Here is an 18743-nt window from a genome sequence, read left to right as displayed (position 1 = left end):
GATATTTTTTGCCGTTTGGTTCCAGAAATTTATCCAGAATTAAAGATATTAAACTCATACATTTCAGAACTCACTGGAAGAAGAGCTTTTAGAAGTAACAAATGAGAACGAAACCAACGAGGATACTGACATCAATTACGCACAAGGAAAACCCTTTCACATTGAAAATGTTGAGGCATTCCTTGACAATGGCAAATAATATTTCTGATAGTGAAGAAGATCCCATCATGGAAATGATGCGAGTAATTTTGGATGCGTCAATGTCCTGCAAAGGGCTACAGAGAAAAATAATAACTGCCAAAAAAACATCATAACCAGCTGTTTTTTAAAAACCCTATATTAAATCAGATTTTCTTCATGCATGTTGTGTATATGTATCAGAATAAGTACATATTAAACTTATTATATGTATTTATCTATCACTAAAATGAAGTTTTTTCATCTATGGAACCTAACCCCTATTTTGACACTATTATTAAGTCTTAATGTACGCGGTTTTGATTAATGCGGCATTTCCGTGGAACGTAAACCCCCCCATGTAAAACGGTCTACTGTATTACTTTTTTTGTTTTTATTTTTTTGAATATTTGCTCTATTTTTCTCAGTATTATTAGTTTGATTTTTAAAACTCACATGCGATCTGTTATTTTTGAAAACACCATGGATTGCTATACAGGGTGCATACTCATCATCAAGTCAAAATCAAGGAGTTTTTAAGTACTGTTAAAGAAGCTTACAAAAATGTTTAATGACCCAACCAAAATTATTTAAACAAGTGAGCTGTACATTTTCTAAATTGCTTACCTACAAATACAACACTTTGTCTTCGATAAATTATAAAACAGAATTTTTAACAGTAGATTATATTGATATGTAAACAAATAAGGATTCCATACATAAATTTAGCAAATTTGTTTTCCCATAGCAGAGACATACAAAAAGTATAGATTGACACTCAATTTTGTATGTGTAACATTTTCTACAAGGCATTTAATTTTGAATAAATAATAAATAACTGAAATTCAGGATGGGGATATTTTTATCCAAAAGGTAATTAAATTTTATTAAGGATGTGTTGTTCATGAACGAATGGGTCCAACGGCCGTACTTTTGGATGATGATATTTATTTTATGGGTCTCTCTCTCTCTTATTTCTTAAACATTTTTTAAATGTCTTTTCATATTGCTTTCATTTTACACATTCAGAATAATTTTACTTTTCGTTTTCAAACATTTTTATAGGAGAGGTATTAGGTGATTATTTTTTCATGATGAAATTTTATTTTCATGAAAAAAAAAAATAATTATTGTAACATTCCGGAATTGAACCTGCAACTTTTGGAATAGAAAACGGTTGTCTTACCAGTCAGTTAGCGAGAAATAGCTTACAAAATGAATAATAATTGTTTCACACATCTAAACCTAAATTAAATATTTTTTGAGTAAATTTTTATTTACATATTTTCTTACTGTTAGCTAAATCAGTTGCTTTCCTTTAAAAGAATATTCCTGATCCAATGAAACATTTTCAACCTACGTGAATAACTCTCACAAAGATACCACTTGCAACTTTTTAAATTGAACCAGTTTAGTGTACTAAGAAAAAAAAAAGAAAGATCCTCTGATGAATAGATCATTAAAAAGAGTAAAACTGTCAATTTAGATCTTATGCATTATGTTGTGCCTCATATATTTTGTATAGTGCCTCGGGGAAGAAATATGTTTGGGAACTAAAAATTGTCAAACACTTGCAGTAATAGAAGGCAGGAAAAAGAGAATAAAAGAAAATAAACTTGTTAAGTTAAACATTTTTAGACAATATAACTAATAAACAATTAGTTGCATATAATACATTTTAAAATTTTGGTATTGTAATTCATACAGAAGTAGATGAGTAAACAGTAGTACATTAATAACATTTGTACAGCTCAAATTTACTATTTTATAGGGGGGGGGGGTTCTGTACAAAAATGTACACAAATGTTGCAAATAATTTGACATTTTATAAAAGTTACAAATTATTCAAACTCTAGACTAGTAAAACCAATATATACAGTGGCGTCACTACGGCAAGGGGGGGGGGGGGAGTCGGATGTCATTTGTCTGGGGGGTGACACCTTAAGTGGAACTGCAAGTTTTTGAAAAATATGAAGCTAAAATGCATTTTTAAAACTAAAAATTTGAAAATTTTCTGGGGAGGAACCCCCATTTTTATCTGTATTTTGTACATTAACCGACTTTTAATTTTGTTACAACACAAATGTAGTTGTTTCTGAATTGCATGAATTTCATGTTTATATATATATTTTTTCTTTTGTGTTTTGGGGTAGGGGGTGACACCACACATTACCACCCCGGGATTCACCCAATCTAGGTACGCCACTGATATATATCATGCATTATTAATTATCAAATTTAAATGTTATTCACTTACCCCAACGAGTCTGAAATACAGGATGTCCAAGCTCGCTTTCCATATAATAAGTTGACTAAGAGTAAAATAAATCTTTCTTAAAGATAAAGAACAAACAAATACAAAAAGCTAACAACAAATGAAAAACTGAAAAGTTACCTCATTAAAATCTCCAACTCGAGGAATATGATTTTTTCTAGTTTTGCCTAACACAGCCCCAGAATCTGATATTATTACTGCAGTATTCCAAAGCACATCTCCGTAAGTTTCATCTCTCTCAAGAATAGGTGACACTATAACCATTTTATGCTTAAAAGCCAACTAAAATAAAGGTATAAAGTGTTTTTTTTTTAGCTTTTGCCATCAACGAAATGACATACAGAAAAATGATAAATGCATAATGGTTCCTGCAATGTTCTTTGAATAACCATCAATGATAAATTAATTTTTTCTTCAACTTTGAAACAAGCTCTTTGAGAATATTATCATTGTTTTACAGGGAGCAATTAAATAAGTTTTTACTTTAAACAAAACAAGTTATTAATTTTGTAGTTATTTAAATAAAAAATAAAACAAGATAATCTGATATAGCATATGTTAAAATAACTTCTAATTGCCAAATACATAAATATATTTATAACATGCAAAATGATTGAAAGCTTCAAACAAAGGAAGCAAATTCTTGCAAAATAAGTCCAATCTTGGCATGTTTCCCATAAAATAAATTTATTTCTCACTAAATTGAACAAAAAGTATGCTAATCTAAGGTAACATATGTGAAAATAACATCCAATTGGTCAAAATAATTAAATATTTACAAGATGCAAACAGATTGAAATTTCAAACACGAGAAACCATTTTCCCGTGAAGTTCGAGTAAATTCAATGTCGCCCTGGCACAAAAAAAAAAAAAAAAAAAAAAAAAAGAAAGAAAGAAAAGAAATGTTGTTTATGGAAATTAAACATAAAATCAGCTTATCTACAATGGCATAAAGTCAAAATAACTTTGGATTGTCAGAACATCAAAATATTTACAAGCTGCAAATGGATTGAAATCTCAAACATGGTAGCTATTTTCCGTGAAGTCCGAGTAAGTTCAATGTTGCCATGGTTTCCAAAATAATTTCTTTTGTTCATTATTGTAATTAAAGAGTAAATAAAAAATTTTTAAACAAAAAAATAGAACCAACTTCAAAAACTGCAGTTGGAAACTGCTCTAAAAAATAAAAATAATTTCATTCTTTGAACAGCATCTACACTACTTTTTGAACAGAATTTTTGAAGTTGGCGCAAAAATGATATGGAAAGTGATGTGCAACTCATGAAAAATGTAAGTGATTTTTCACTTACATTTTTCATGAAAACTAGTCAAAATTCGAACAAAACATTTATATCAATATACAAATATATTGTTAAAAATGTTGTACGCATATTATATTGAAGAATCTGGGTCCATTAAAATTTACATTTGTAATTGAATTATGTTGGATTTTCTCTACTGTGTTTGCGCTTCAAAAATTATGTTCAGAAAGCAGTATAGATGCTGTTCAAAGAATGAAATTATTTTTACTTTTTAGAGCAATTTCCAGCTGTAGTTTTTGAAGTCGGTTATATTTTTTATTTAAATTTTTTTATTTAATTCTGTTTATTGTAAATGTATTTCAAAACTAGTATGTCATCACCACTCAACTTCATCCATTTTTCATACAAAACTTCAGGGTATACCCTTTTGATTAAAAAAAGAATAATCAAAATCGGACTATTCTGTAAAAAGTTATGCATGGTCAGAAATTAAAAAAAAAAAAAAACCCTGTGAGCGAACAAATCACCCCCTTTTCCCACCCTAAGGGTAGGATTTTTTTTTTCAAATTTATATGGGACCAATTTCGGGGACACCCTTTCCAATGAAAAAAGAATTATCAAAATCAGACTATTCTGTAAAAAGTTATGCATGGTCATACATTTAAAAAAAATGGGTCGACTTGAGAACTTCCTCCGGTTTTTCGTCTGTTAATAAGCTACTCTAAGGTGGCATACGTTAAAATATAACTTCTGATTTTCAAAAAAATCAAAATACTTACAAGATGCAAAAGGACTGAAATCTCAAACACGAACAAAATTTTTCGCGATTCTGCATGTTGAACACATGTTCAGAAAATTGCACTGATTAAATATTTTTAAAGGAATTTGAAGCACAACTAGTGATGTGGATTGGGTAAATACCCAGTGGGTAGGTAAATATTTTTTGGGTATTTACCCAAGGTCTGGGTAAATTCCCAAAAACTGGGTATTTTACAAAAAAAAAAAAAAAAAAAAATGCAAGAAGTGTATGTGATTTTTTTAAAAAATCTAAATATAAAATAATAAGTAAAACTGATACATATGTATTAAACAGTTTATAATATTTTTTATTTAAAGACTTGATGAAATTATGAAAGAAACACATCGTGAAACAAAATCTTTCTTTTCAATGTCATAATTGGAGAAGCATAAGCAATTCAATGATGAACTTCAGAATTTCAAAATCACAATCCATGTTAGTCACTGATAAGTTATTTAGACTGTGATGTTATTTATTTATTTTATTGCTGTTTAAGTGATAACTAGGCAAATATAGAGAGTTTTCACATTAATATGCAAAAAAAAAAAATCAAAATATCGTTTTCTGTTGCCTTGCATATTTGCATTCGCTCCCCGGTATTTCATGATAAAGATTTATTCAAACTATTTTTAATACACACAATTATTGTTGTAGGGTGGGAAGGTAAATATTTTTTTGGGTATTCATCCGAAGAAAGGGTAAATCCCCTAGTAATTGCGCATTTTGCAAAAAAAAAATTGGATGGTATTAAAAGCTGATAGTTTTCTTTTTAAAACATAAACCATAAAATGAAAAATTAAAAAATTTATGTATTATATTTTTTTAATTAAAGGCTTAATGAAATCTTATCAAAAAAACTGTCACAGAAATTAGCATGAACTATTCTAATAACTTAAATAGGATGTTTGCTTTTTTTTTTGTAACCAGTTAAGCTTTTTACTTTTTGTAGAATGGCTTTTTATATCTGAAATTTGGCTAGCAACTTTGAGTAGGCATATCCAACACATTTAATGTTAATATCATATTAGATTGCTAACTTGATTCACACAATAATTCTTTAAATATGTGATCAAAATACAATTTTCGGGCAAAAATTTATTGTTTTGTATATGGTTCATTACATATACATAATTGATTATATACAGAAAAGTATTTTAGTTGAATATAAATTTTTTAAATAAATACCCGGGTAAATACCCATTTTGGGTATTTACCCAGGTATATACCCTGGGTATTTACCCCTAAAAATAAATACCCGGGTATTTTACATCACTAAGCACAACCCAGTAATTTTTGAAACGATTCAAGCACTATAGAAATTTTTTGAACTTTTTCAAGGTTTTAAGATTTTTTTCAAGTTTTCAAGCACTTGAATAAATGAACTTTTTTTTTTTTGCAAGCAGTTTTCAAGGGCGTACAAACCCTGTAATTTAGAGATTCATGTTACTATAAAAAAAGTTGAACCATGTTAATAATTAAATTCATACTTTGTAAACAGAAAGAATTAAGAATTACAAAAATGAAAATCACAAACATAGACCTCTGATAAGAAAACTGTAGTTGGACCATTTTCGGCACTTTCAGCAAATTCACACCAAGGCTGTTTTTCCCTTGTACAAAAGGCAAATGGCATTGCTGCAATTTTAATGTTGTATTAGTCAATTATATATTCAACATTGCAAATATATTGAATGATAATCAAGCCAATTCTCAAAATTGGTATGTTGTTTAATTTTGAAATTTAAACTGCTAATCACAAATGTAAGGTTTTAAAAACAAATGTCACAAAATAAATGAATAAAATAAGGAAATAATAATACTAAAAGTTTATTTTATTAATATATTTTCAAGACTATATGCAACTAAAAAGAATGTCCAACATAAGCAGGTAAGCAAAAACTCTACAGAAGATATAAATTTAAAAGCATAATTTTAAAATCCTGAAATAATCGAGGGAAAAAAAACATAATCACAATGAACACATGGACAAAGTTTGTTTTTTGGGGAATAGAGATGTTTTAAATTTGTTGTAACTTCTAGATCTAATTATAGTAATATGTTAAATAAGCTTCAATAATATAAAAGTTCTTTGAAAAAAGAACTGAAGCTGAGGTGATTAAATGAAGGGGGGGGGGGGGGAATAAACACATTTAAAAAGTAATGGCAAACAAAATCCTTATACATTATTTCTGTAGCCTGTTTTTTGTTTTTACGCGAGATCTTCCTCAATTCTTGATCGATTTCTTTGATTTACTCTCCTTTTAAAGCTTATCGTTTAGGCTACTGATGAAAAATAGACCCAAAGCCTAAAAATTATTTTTTTTCTGCACCGGACTGAGGTTTTCGGTTAAATTTATGAGTTTAACTTGCTCCATGATTGGCAGAGCAGAATAGCTTGATTGGCAGAGTGTTCGACTGGTAACCAGAAGAACCAGTGTTCGGGCTCCGTCCTGGATGCATCGAAAAATTAGACAAATATCATGCATTACATGGACACTTATAAACAATAAATAACACAAGTGAGGGAATAAAATAAAAGAGATAGGAATGCCCCTTGCTATTACAAAAAGTTGATGCAACCTGTAGCTCAATTGATTCTTAATTATAAGGTTTTTATTTTGTTTTTAAAGTTTTGGCTCTGGTCAGAAAAATAAAGCATGATGAAAGCAGTGTAAGTATCAGGTTTAAGATTTCAGACTACAATGGAATAATTTTTGTTCAGATAAAAATCCTATACTAAAATGCAGATCTTCTAATGAGTTTTTGACTCGGTAAACATTGTCAGAGTCGGAGCTCAACTTTTCAGAACCTCACAATACTCATTACAACAGATAACACACATAAGGCAACAACATAAACGCGACGGGAAAGCTCCTTGGCATTTCAACTCTTTTATGCAGGCTACAGTTATTATTCAGATAAATTGACTATTAATCAAAAGGTATTCTTTCTTTTTTTTAAAGGTTTTAACTCCGTTCAGATCACTAAGCATAATGTAAGCATAAAAAAATTTTAGATTAAAAAATTCAGACCTCAAGGGAATCCTTTTTGCGCAGAAAAACTTTCATTGTATGCTGAAATGTAGATTTTGCTGTTAGCAGTGTTCGACCTTTTGTATAAATAAAAAACTACTATGACGAATTGAAATTACGACCTGAGTCTCACCCAGTAAACCTTTAACTATTTATTCGAATACGATGTGAAACATTAAATTTATTATCAACTTCAAAACTAAGAAATCCTTTTCTTATCCTCTGCTTTCGGCGGAAAAAAAATGCAATTTTTCTACGTTCGAAAAATTACACTTAAAAAACGGATTCAGTTCAACTTGGTTTTGGTTTTGAATTTTGAGTGTTCAATTAAAAGAAAAACATGTGCTGGCATTCAAGTCGTAATGGTTAAAGCAGTCTGCTATGGGAAATTGTATCAACTTTCAAAAATAAAAACATTTATTTTCAATCTAATATATTATTTCTCTAGAATGTTTTTTTCAACCGTTAAGTGAGATCTTCCTCATTCCTTAATCAAATTCCATGTTTTGCAAATAATTTTAAAGCGCATCAGCTGGCTAATGACAAAACATAGACGCATGTTTTTTTTTTTGGCAAAAAGCTTTTTGACTGTTTTTTACTACACATTGATTCAATGAATAGCACTCGAAAACGAAAGTGAAGCTGCTTGGTTGGTTGGAGTGTCATGCTGACAATCAGAATGGCGCCAGTTCGAATCCATGTCAATACATATCTCTTTTATGCCTCTTTTTTTCCGTCACAGGCTCACGTAGGAAGGACTGTATTTGCCACAACCCGTGTTTTTCACATGCATAACTTTACATATTAAACATAACAATTGTTTAGCAGTAAGTTACCATTCCTGAGCCAGGGCTAAAGCAGAACTACATGCAATACACCAGACAGCCAAGTTATCACATCCAGAGAATGCAGTTTTGTTCGGATTAGAACTCATCAGTCTGGTTATTCATTAAACCAGACTGATGAGATGAGTTCTAATTAAAAAGGAAACTGCAATCTATGGATGAGATAACCAGACTGTCTGGTACATCACATAACAATTGCATTTAATGGTATTAAAAATGACTCTCAAAAGTTCCAGAAAAGCAATTGCACCCATCATCCAGAATCTGAAATGTGTCATGTCCACTGATCAACTCTTTCTGTATTTTAAACAATGACAATTTTCTCCTCTCACATAAGAGATGATATATTTGGCTTAGAATATAACTATTCTTGAATACTAGTATTAAAAATTCAATGAATAAAGCAAATTCATACTTAATTCAATCCTTTTTAAAAAATTTTTAAAGAGCTACAACAGAGTAATGTTTGCAAAATCTTTAAAAAAAGAAAAGAAAAAGAAAATATGTGAAAATCTTTATGCAAAATACAGAAACTGCTCCCCCACTCCTCCCTCCAACCTCAAAAAAGAAAAAAAAATAGAGAAATTTTATTATGAACTTCATTAATTTGACTACACTCAATACAAAATCACGGCTAAAACATACATTTTGTTAGTTAAGTTTGGTTAGTTACAATTTAATCACACTAAAAATGTCTCACATATTATGTAGATTAAAATGAAAGTATTGGTTAAGACCCCCCCCCCCCTCCCCCCAAACAAAACTTCCTTTCCGCAATTTTTTCACTGTAGAACGCTTGCCAAGCATTGTGAAGCACAAGGTTGAATCTTTGTGCAAAACAAAACTCACACACCTGTTTACCTTTGGACAGGTCAGTATACTCAGATAAAGCAGATCATCTTTTCTTTCCGTTATTACCACCTATCACTCCATTATCACATATTTTTGAATAGGTTTAGTTTTGCTATAAAGCAGGTTTGTTCAACAAAATGTTTTATCATACTATTTTACGACCTTCCATTTAGTGGCTACTAAAACATCGATTAGGAACTTTGTTTCATGTTGTAAATCAGCCCAGCCTTTTCTGTGTCATGAAAGAAAACTCTGTAGTACCTATCTATCCTGACAACTGTGTGTTTCTTATAAACCAAATGTTGCTTTTTCTGGTAATCCATTAATAACCAATGATGAGGAAAAGAAAAAGAAAAGCACTATCAGTTTGCGAAAAGGTAGACTTCATAAATAAATTGCAATGTGTAACACATATAGGTTGTGAAAAATAGGCATGCATTTTTCTTTCACATTTTATTTATTCACGGTTATTACAAAAAATGACTAATGCAAACAAATTCAAGAGTTTTTAGTATTGCATATTAAGAGTTCAACTGTAATAACTTCCCGAGTCTGTTTACTACAATATTTAAAAATTATTTTAGTGTAACACTTGTACTTTTAAATAAAAAATTATGAATTAAGAAAGATTTAAAAACCAATTTTAAATTTAATTAGTTAAAAAATGCTGGTATTTTGGCATGAAAAACATCAGGATCTTTTAATTTTAAAATGTATTACATATTTGAGAGGTTGTGCAGTCTACAGAAGACATTGGATGAATAGATCATTAGTTTAAAGATCTTCTCTACAAGTACAGTTAAATCTCTCTAATGCAGACACTTACGGGACAATTTTTTTTGTCAGCAACAGAGAGGCGTCCCCAGGACAGGGGTTTAATAATGTTATTTGCATTGAAACTGGAAAATCAAAAATTGTTCGCATAAGAGAGGTGTCTGCCTTTGAGTGATGTCCATTAGGAGGGGTTCTACTGTACTCGTAAAAATGAACAAATAAATTAAAGGTAAAATATAGTCCTCATTTCTAAAATAATTTGGTACTACATCACTTTTTTCAGCAATAGCATTTTTTTGTTCCCTACATTGCTGAACTCTGCAGTACTCTAGAAAATTAAAAACATCAGATTCTTCTAATAAACACTTTAACCTGAGTGTAGTCGAGGGTCTTTATATTATGTTAGTGCTTGTTTTTGGCCTTTTTACTGTCCTAGTGATCTGTAAAATGAAAATGTAAAGAACTGTTGCAGAGGAAGTTTTCGTGCTATTGGTCTAAATAACCCATATATTTCCAAAAGCTATGAGATCTTGAAATACTGAAAGAAATTCTCAGAATTGTATGAGCTGGTTGTGAAGTTACTCAAGGTCACCAACACAGGTGGGCCTCTTCTTTACTAATAATAAAGCTGAAAGTCCCTCTGTGTGTCGAGATCTCCGTCTGTCGGGATCTCTGCGACACGCATTGCATAGTGCCTAGGCCGTTCGGCCGATTTTTATGAAATTTGGCACGAAGTTAGTTTGTAGCATGGGGGTGTGCACCTCAAAGCGATTTTTCGAAAACTCGATGTGGTTCTTTTCCTATTTCAATTTTAAGAACAAAATTATCTTAAGATAGATGAGTAAATTACGAAATTATCATAACGTGGAACCATAACATGGGCACAAGCCAATTGGCAAGAAAATTCACCATGGGTTATTCCGTGTCAAATCAACACAGTGATCAGACCTCACCCTCTCAGATTTTGATGAAATTTGGTACAGAGTTTGTCTTTATGTAGACACAATAAAATATAAATTTTTTTTTGAAAAATATGAAACGGTTTTGAAAATATAGCGCTGTAAAACTACCAAAAAGGGGTCGAAAAACGTGAAAGAACCAATTTTCAAAATGACCTAGAATCTTTTCTAATTAAGATAGAGAGTTGAAACAAGTTTCATTTGAAAGCATTTTTAATGACCTTTTCAATGATATGCAAAATGATTAGGTCTAAAAACAAAATATTTTAGTTAAATTTGAATTAAATTTTAAAATTTAAATTTCTTAAAATGCGCGTCTTTAATTTTTTTCAAATTTTTTTTTAAAAAATGCTTATACACTACTCAAATGGCTGTAAAAGTTTCAAGATGGGCTTATAATGGGTTCATGTTTAAAAAAATCATTGAATAAACAACTGTTGGATCTACAACACAATTATAACATATAATATAACATGGTTTTAGTGTTAATAAAATATTTATGCATAAAAAATAAATAAATTATTATAAATGTTTATTCAGTGCTGACTAAAATGCCTGAATGAATTTGAAAGTGGGCTTATAAGTGGTTCATATTAAAATAAATCATTGAATAAAGCAGTGATAGCACAAAATAGGTATTAGATGACATGCTATAGGCTCTAAGAAATAGAAGGAAAAAATTAATAAAGCCTATTGTAATTATTTTTCTAGCAAATAATTAATTTCGTATTAATTTTAAATATAATTATTACCAGAGCATACCTTTACTTGAAAGTTTTGAATATTTCAATAACTTGTAGAGTTTCAATTTCTGGCAGCGTGTATGCTCTACCTGTTGGAGTCATTGGGTTTACTTTACATAATATTTGAGCGACTGATACCCATAGTGTATCTGGCTGTGTTGGAAAAGAAAAAGAAGATGAAGGTCCTGCTGGATGAAGGAAAGTTACTTTGACTTCATCAGTATCTTCATTTTTCTCAAGCACATATGCAAGCCACCAGTTATGTTCATATATTACACATACATAACCTTGTATTTCTGAAAGTTTGAGCCTATCTTCTGAAGAACTTACTCTCTCAATAACAAATTCTGCTGAATGAGAAAATGTTTTGACTTTGACTTTTGATGTACTAGACGCTACGGGAATAAATCCATGTAACTTCTGTGTTCCTTTAATGGTTATTGACTTATTGAAACGATTGGCAAGGAATTTTTCAGGGTTCATGTATTCATTTGGAGTGACATAAACGAAATTGACAGATGGAACATTTTGTACAGCCCATTCATACAATTGTACTGGTGTTGTAATTTGATTATCATAAGGTCTCTGTATGCTTGCCTTTGCTGCTAACCTCTTTACTGTACCACCAATACCATCACATGGTCCCTTACCATGTGCAGTGGCTGAAAAGTGCCACTCAGCTTCTATATTAAAATCCTCTTTGTGGAAACATAGGTTGGTAAAGTTCTTCTTGTTTTTGTACTGAGCTGCTGAACCCCCTGAAAAGTAAAAAATCTTCCTAATCTTGTCATCAAATTTTCCTTTTAGAAAATCAATCAGCTTTTTCTGAAAGCAATACACTGCCACTGTATTATGTTCTAAACATTCAGTTATAACAACTAAACTCATGTGTTCTAGTTTTCCTGCACTAATATAATAAATTATGAATGGGTGAATTGTGGTTTGTTCACTTGCCCAGTGGTAACTTTGAGCTTTATCTTGTAGGACAAATTTATAGTTTTCAGAAAAGTCGCACATTACTATAAATTCTGCATCTACTAATTTACTCTTAATTTCATTCAAAAATGAACTTTGCTGCTTTGCAATAAAATTATGCCGAGCAAGAGCAAAAAGCTTTTCACAAAATAAATCTGTGAAGTCTGTTGCAGATTTCTCTATAGTTTCCAGGTTGCAACGATCAACTGATATCCATTGACGAAAAGTTATTTTTTCTATCATGTTTTCATCAAACGAATATTCCAGCATGTCTTTGATTTCTTTAGTTCCTGGACAAAAAGAGCATTTTCCCAAATAACATTCTATCGATGCAGGATTACATATAATTTTAGCTATGCAATGTTTATAAATCTTCAGTTTACCATCAGTTAACAAATCAAGTTTTGCATTCTCAATCATCAGCTTTACGTTTTGATGGGTGGTGCATACACAAACCGTATGAGTTCCACTCTGGCCAGCAAGTACACAATTTTTCGGCCTTAGTTCAGCTAATTTGGAGAAACTTATCTTAAAGTTCGGATATTTATCTTCATAAGATCTATACGCCTCCATCAAATTACAGAGAATCAACCGTTTGGATATTTTTACTTTATCCCCATTTTCGGTGCGAATAGATATACAATCTTTCATTCCTGGTAATATTCTACTAATTTCATCACTTTCATAGAAAGCTCTTATATTATCTGCAATTTTAGGAGGAAGACTTTTCCCTGGTTTTTGATTCGGGCTGGCCAGGATACCTTTATCTTGTAAGAGTTTTTTTTTTGATTTTCTTACCATGTAATTAGGAGCATTGAATTCCTGCATAATTTTTCGTTTACTCCATGACTCAGGCAGGCAGGTAAGTATCATCAATTTGTTAACATTAGAAGAAGAATTTGTGAATTTAGTTTTCAAATTATTTAAAAGTGTTTCTTCAGCTGTTTCAGGCTCACTCTCAGAAGATGTTTCAATATTAGTAAACAGTTTGCATTTTAATGCAGTACTAATCTTTTTCATCTTATTTGCTGAATAACCTTTGTTTTCTGATTTCCTTTTATGAATCGGAGACTCTCCCAATTCTTGTAAAGACATTTAAGGTTTCAACGATTTCTGACTTAGGGGCAAAATTTGGATCACAACTTTCAGAACATCCACTGTCTTCAATATGCTGGCCTGAGTCTTCATTTTTCCTTAAAAGAGACAATTCTTTCCTGCAAGTATGGCAAATTTTAGCATTTTCTGGAACTCCACTCAAGTATTCTGTCATCCAGTCTGCAACTTCACGTAATTTCTTTTTGTCTCTAACGCAGTGATTATCCTTTTTAAATGGATTAAAACACTGTGCAGTCAAGTATCTTTGATCAGCCATATCTTAAATTTTACATAATAATTTACATTTTACCCTATATTTACAAAAACTTAATACTTAAACAACTTTTGTGATTACTAAATACATTAAATTTGGTATGTACAAAATAATAAGAATTTAAAAATAATAAGAATTTTAAACTAAAATTTCCTTGTATTCACTATAATACTGCAGTCAACAAAAACTCAATATATTCCCTATCTCTTTAACACACTCCAATAAAACACACATCTGACTTGGGGCTGATCAGAATTGACACTGAGCTTAAAACAAGGAACTGTGGTGATATACAAAATCAATCCAGACATGCACATTATAATGAAGCCCATATGTCAGACCTACATATGCCAGATGTAGCTTAATATAAACAAAGTTCTATTCCTTCTTGCTTGGTTATGCCTAATGAAACCTTATGGAGATCTGGTAACTAAATTTATTACTTTTTTCATCTTTCTTTCTCAACTATGTGAGGTCATCTTAATGACTACCAAATAGCTCACACACTCCCCCCCCCCCTTTTTTTTTAAATCTAGCAAGTTAACCATTCAAATAATTGATAACTTGGTTTTAATCAATTGCATATATATATTTTTTAATAATAAGCAAGCATGCCTCAAGATTAATTCCATTGCATTTCATAAGGTTTATTTATATTTAAAAAAATTTAAAAGCATAAAAAATACTTAGAACAAAATATTTATTGTCTAAATTTCTTACATTAATTTATTTTAAAAAATGAAGTAATGATAGATTTAAAATTTGAGGTTATGCGACTGACAAACTTCTACCCACATTTACCAGTTCAAGTATGTTTCAACAGGCAGTCCTGCCATTTAGGGAAGGTCGGGGTGGGGTGATATTCCTGAAATAGGAAGATTAACCAACTTACATGAAAATGGATGTGGGTTTTGCTGTTTCTTGGTGTAATTTACATTGAGTATCGAAATGAAGAACCTGACAAGTAAATAAATAAATAAATACAATTAAATGGACTGCAAAAACTCTTAGAATCAGCTACTTGGCATTTAACTAGCAAGTAAAACCGAATTAGTTTCATCCCTTTAATAATTATTTTCTGGTACTAAAACCATGCTATATTATACGGTGTAATTGTGATGTAGATCCAACAGCGGTTTATTCAAATATTTTTTTCAACATGAACCCATTGTAAGTCCATCTTGAAACTTCTACAGCCATTTGAGTAGTGTATAAGCATTTTTTAAAAAAAATTTGAAAGAAATTGAGGATGCGCATTTTGAGAAATTTAAATTTTAAATTTTAATTCAAATTTAATTAAAATAATTTTTTTTCAAACCTAACCATGTTGTATATCATTGAAAAGGTCATTAAAAGTGCTGTCAGATGAAACTCACCACAACTCTTTATCTTAATTAGAAAATATTCTAGGTCATTTTGAAAATTGGGTCTTTCACGTTTTTTGACCCCTTTTTGGTAGCTTTACAGCGCTGTATCTTCAAAACCGTTTAATATTTTTCAAAAAAAAAACATTATATTTTATTATGTCTACATTAACACTACCTCTGTATCAAATTTCATCAAAATCTGAGAGGGTGAGGTAAAATTTTGTCAAAAATTGTGTTGATTTGATGGGGAATGACCCCCATACATTATTTGTAAATATACAGGCGAACCAAAAGACCTTTTAATTTTCTATTACGGGCAATGCCGTGCGGGGTACCACTAGCTATCAATAAAAGAGGTAGTAGGATAGAGTGAAATATTTGACAATGAGCAGAAAATAGATCAATAAGCGACTACTTAAGGGTTAACCAACAAATATCTTAACCAATATAGCACAATTTCCTCTTCATACTTACTCCATGCTTCTTGAAAGCATATTATGTTGACACCACACTGAGCAGCAACTTCTATGATTTCTTCTATTCGTTTGTGAATTGCTTCTCTCTGCACGGATACAGGTGCATCAGTAGGTTCAACAATAGCATTTTGAATTATGCCAACCCGTACAGTTCGAGGAGGCCTTAGCTCTTCCTTTTCTGCATCAAAAGCATATCCTTTCAGTTCAAAATTCTTTTCATTTGCAGTACTAATAGCTTCTTCAGGAAAATCTAAGGATCTAAAATCAAAAGTGAGAAATGAGCAATTGAAAAAGTATATTATACAGTAAATTCCCTCGTAACAGGCACCCCTCAAAGGCGGAAAATTTTTAATTCCCTATTTCCGAGGCAAATAATATTATTAAACCACCCCTGCCCTGCGGACACCCCTCTATTACGGACAAAAATATTTGTTCTGTTAGTGTTAGAGAGATTTTACTTACCTACAAATTACAATTATGCAGTTCATTGAAATCATACAGGGAAAAAAAAAATGAAAATTACAGTAGAAAATACGGGAAAAAAAAATGTTTAGGTTTTTTTTTTTTTCTGGGGAAAAAAGGTTGAAACTTGATTTTAAAATAAAAATGGCATTTTGCGAGAAAATATTTTTACTCTCAGAAAGTTACAAACACTTTTCATAATGACTCAATTAATAAACGATGAACATTCACGTCATTAATTTTTTAATAATAAATATTAAACAACTAAGCATAAATGTTTATCCTTTTTTTGTGAAGTTATTGTTGCAAATCCCCTGAAATCAGCAATTTGTGATTAAATCCATAATATGGCTTCGGATAAAGCATTCATTTGAAAAAGGCTGGCTTTCTGTAGGTAAGCTGCATTATACGAAATCACACCCACTTCTGAATATTACCAACTTATAATTAAGGGTACAACTATTGGAAAGATATTATAAAATCTAAGTATCGGTATGGATACAACTGGGAGGTGAAAGACTTCAGGCTAAATAATTAAGACTTTGTCAACCTTTTAGTGAAAAACTATTTTAAGATAGATGGGCCACACCTATTCCAGTGCTTTGGTTTTTTGAGCTGCTTACAACAATGTTAGTACAAAACGTTTTGACTACTTAGTAGCAGCAGTGATGCAACCAGAGGAAAAATTTTGGGTTCAGAAACCCCGTAGGAAATATTGTTTTCTTGACCTTTTCTCTTTCAACATAAAAATATAGTGCATTTTACCATATTTATTTCAACAGAAGCGAAATGTGTCATATAAGCTGGGAAATACTGTAGGTGTGGGAATAGTAAAAGCATGGGATGGAATTAAATGTTAAATAATTCAAAAGGGAATGTAACATTCTACAAATTTACCTAAAACCTAAACAGACTGTAAATTACAGTGAGTAATTTCTAACAAAATAAGTGAGGAAGCCAAAAGTCTTGATAATTTCCATTCCCATGAAAATAGCCTTAAGCAGACCTAGATAAAGAGTAAAAATTTCTTCAAAATTTTCTGTCAAAAAAAAAAAAAAAATGTGGGGGCTCTCAAGTTTTATATTGCCACCAACAGCAAAAATGTAAAGTTATATGTCAGTAGAGTGCCAGTCAACAACTCCAGCAAGTTTATTTTTCAATTAAGTATGCCTACTTCTCTTTGTGGATTGACAAGAAGAACCATAAAACTAGAAAACAACACTCAATGAAGAAATTTGTTTAAAAAATATTAAAACTTTCTGCAAATTTTCTGCCGATGGAGCTCATCTAGATCATCTTGGTCTGGTCTGAATTACGTCTAATATATAAAAACTTCCATAAAATTGAGCAGTGCAGAAAGCTGAGTTGACATGCAAATTAAGCCCTGGTATGTTTATGGAATGGTCAAAGAATGAAGATGAAAGAGAATTCAATGACATGCACCGGAAACGACGAATTTTTCAAGTCATACGTAACTAAACATGGTTAAGTTCAAAAAGTAGCAATGTCATTTCGTTTTTCCTTTGAACAAACAGTATTTCGATGTGTGTAAAATATATTTTTTAATTCTGCAATTTTAAAAGTTTTTTTTTTTTTTTTTTTGTATTCGGCGTATTACTCGTTTCATGTTAACTTCAATCCCTTTTGTTGAAGTAAAAATGTGCGTATACCGGAATACGATAAACATAAAACTTGCAAAAGATTGACCCGCATCTATAGAAATGGATTTAAAGATTAACTTCTAAACGTCAAAAGAAGGACTGCACTTCCTTGAAGAGGAAGGTTTGGTCAGGCACAACAAAAGTCTTCAAAGCAAGATTATAAATTAAGTTAAAAACGAATCTTAACGAGCTGCATAGAAATTTCCCGAAATACCTTAATGCTTTACCATACAGAGATGTTTTAACAAATTGTAATTCATCTTCGGGTATATATTTCTCAAGTATAGATTCCAAACTTTCAACTTTATCACTAGCAGCCATGATTTTAAAATGAATAAAAGGTCAAGACCATGACCAAAACCAAAGGTCAATTCAGCAGATCATTCAGTCAGCGAAAAGAATGTAAACAAACAAAAACTGCCAAAACTAGTAGATTCGCGCCACGGTTGGCGAAAGAGATTGGATACTACATGGAGGCAGAGGCAAGGACAATAAACCGAAACCACGTCTTCGGAGTACCTTTAAATGACGTTTTGAAAACGTAATCATGCTGCTGTGCAGAGATTCTCTTCATCACCGGAGTTCATTCTGTTTTTCAGCTTTTAGCGATAAATACTTTTTTGTAATGTATTTTTTATAATGTGTTTCTTTCTCATATATGTTTTAAAATATATAATTTTAAAGAAGACCTATACTGGAACACCTTTCAAGTATT

At 30.9% G+C, this 18743-nt stretch overlaps 1 protein-coding gene across 1 annotated transcript in view; it reads right to left on the bottom strand.

Moving 5' to 3' along the window:
• LOC129226571 (beta-ureidopropionase-like) overlaps window positions 1-18434 on the bottom strand; it is a 45091-nt gene extending 26657 nt beyond the window's left edge. Inside the window, exons 1-5 of the mRNA XM_054861188.1 lie at window positions 18243-18434; window positions 15904-16163; window positions 6054-6148; window positions 2573-2734; window positions 2435-2489 (exon numbers count right to left, since the gene is read on the bottom strand). Of these exons, the coding sequence (XP_054717163.1) occupies window positions 2435-2489; window positions 2573-2734; window positions 6054-6148; window positions 15904-16163; window positions 18243-18349 (679 nt within the window). The 5' untranslated portion in view covers window positions 18350-18434. The remainder of the gene's footprint in view (window positions 1-2434; window positions 2490-2572; window positions 2735-6053; window positions 6149-15903; window positions 16164-18242) is intronic.
• Window positions 18435-18743: the final 309 nt, after the last annotated feature.

Source organism: Uloborus diversus, chromosome 7 (genome assembly GCF_026930045.1).
Source record: "Uloborus diversus isolate 005 chromosome 7, Udiv.v.3.1, whole genome shotgun sequence".
Classification (NCBI taxonomy): Eukaryota; Metazoa; Arthropoda; class Arachnida; order Araneae; family Uloboridae; genus Uloborus; species Uloborus diversus.
The sequence above is the reverse complement of the archived record's forward strand: the minus strand, read 5'-3'. Positions and strand labels throughout refer to the sequence as shown.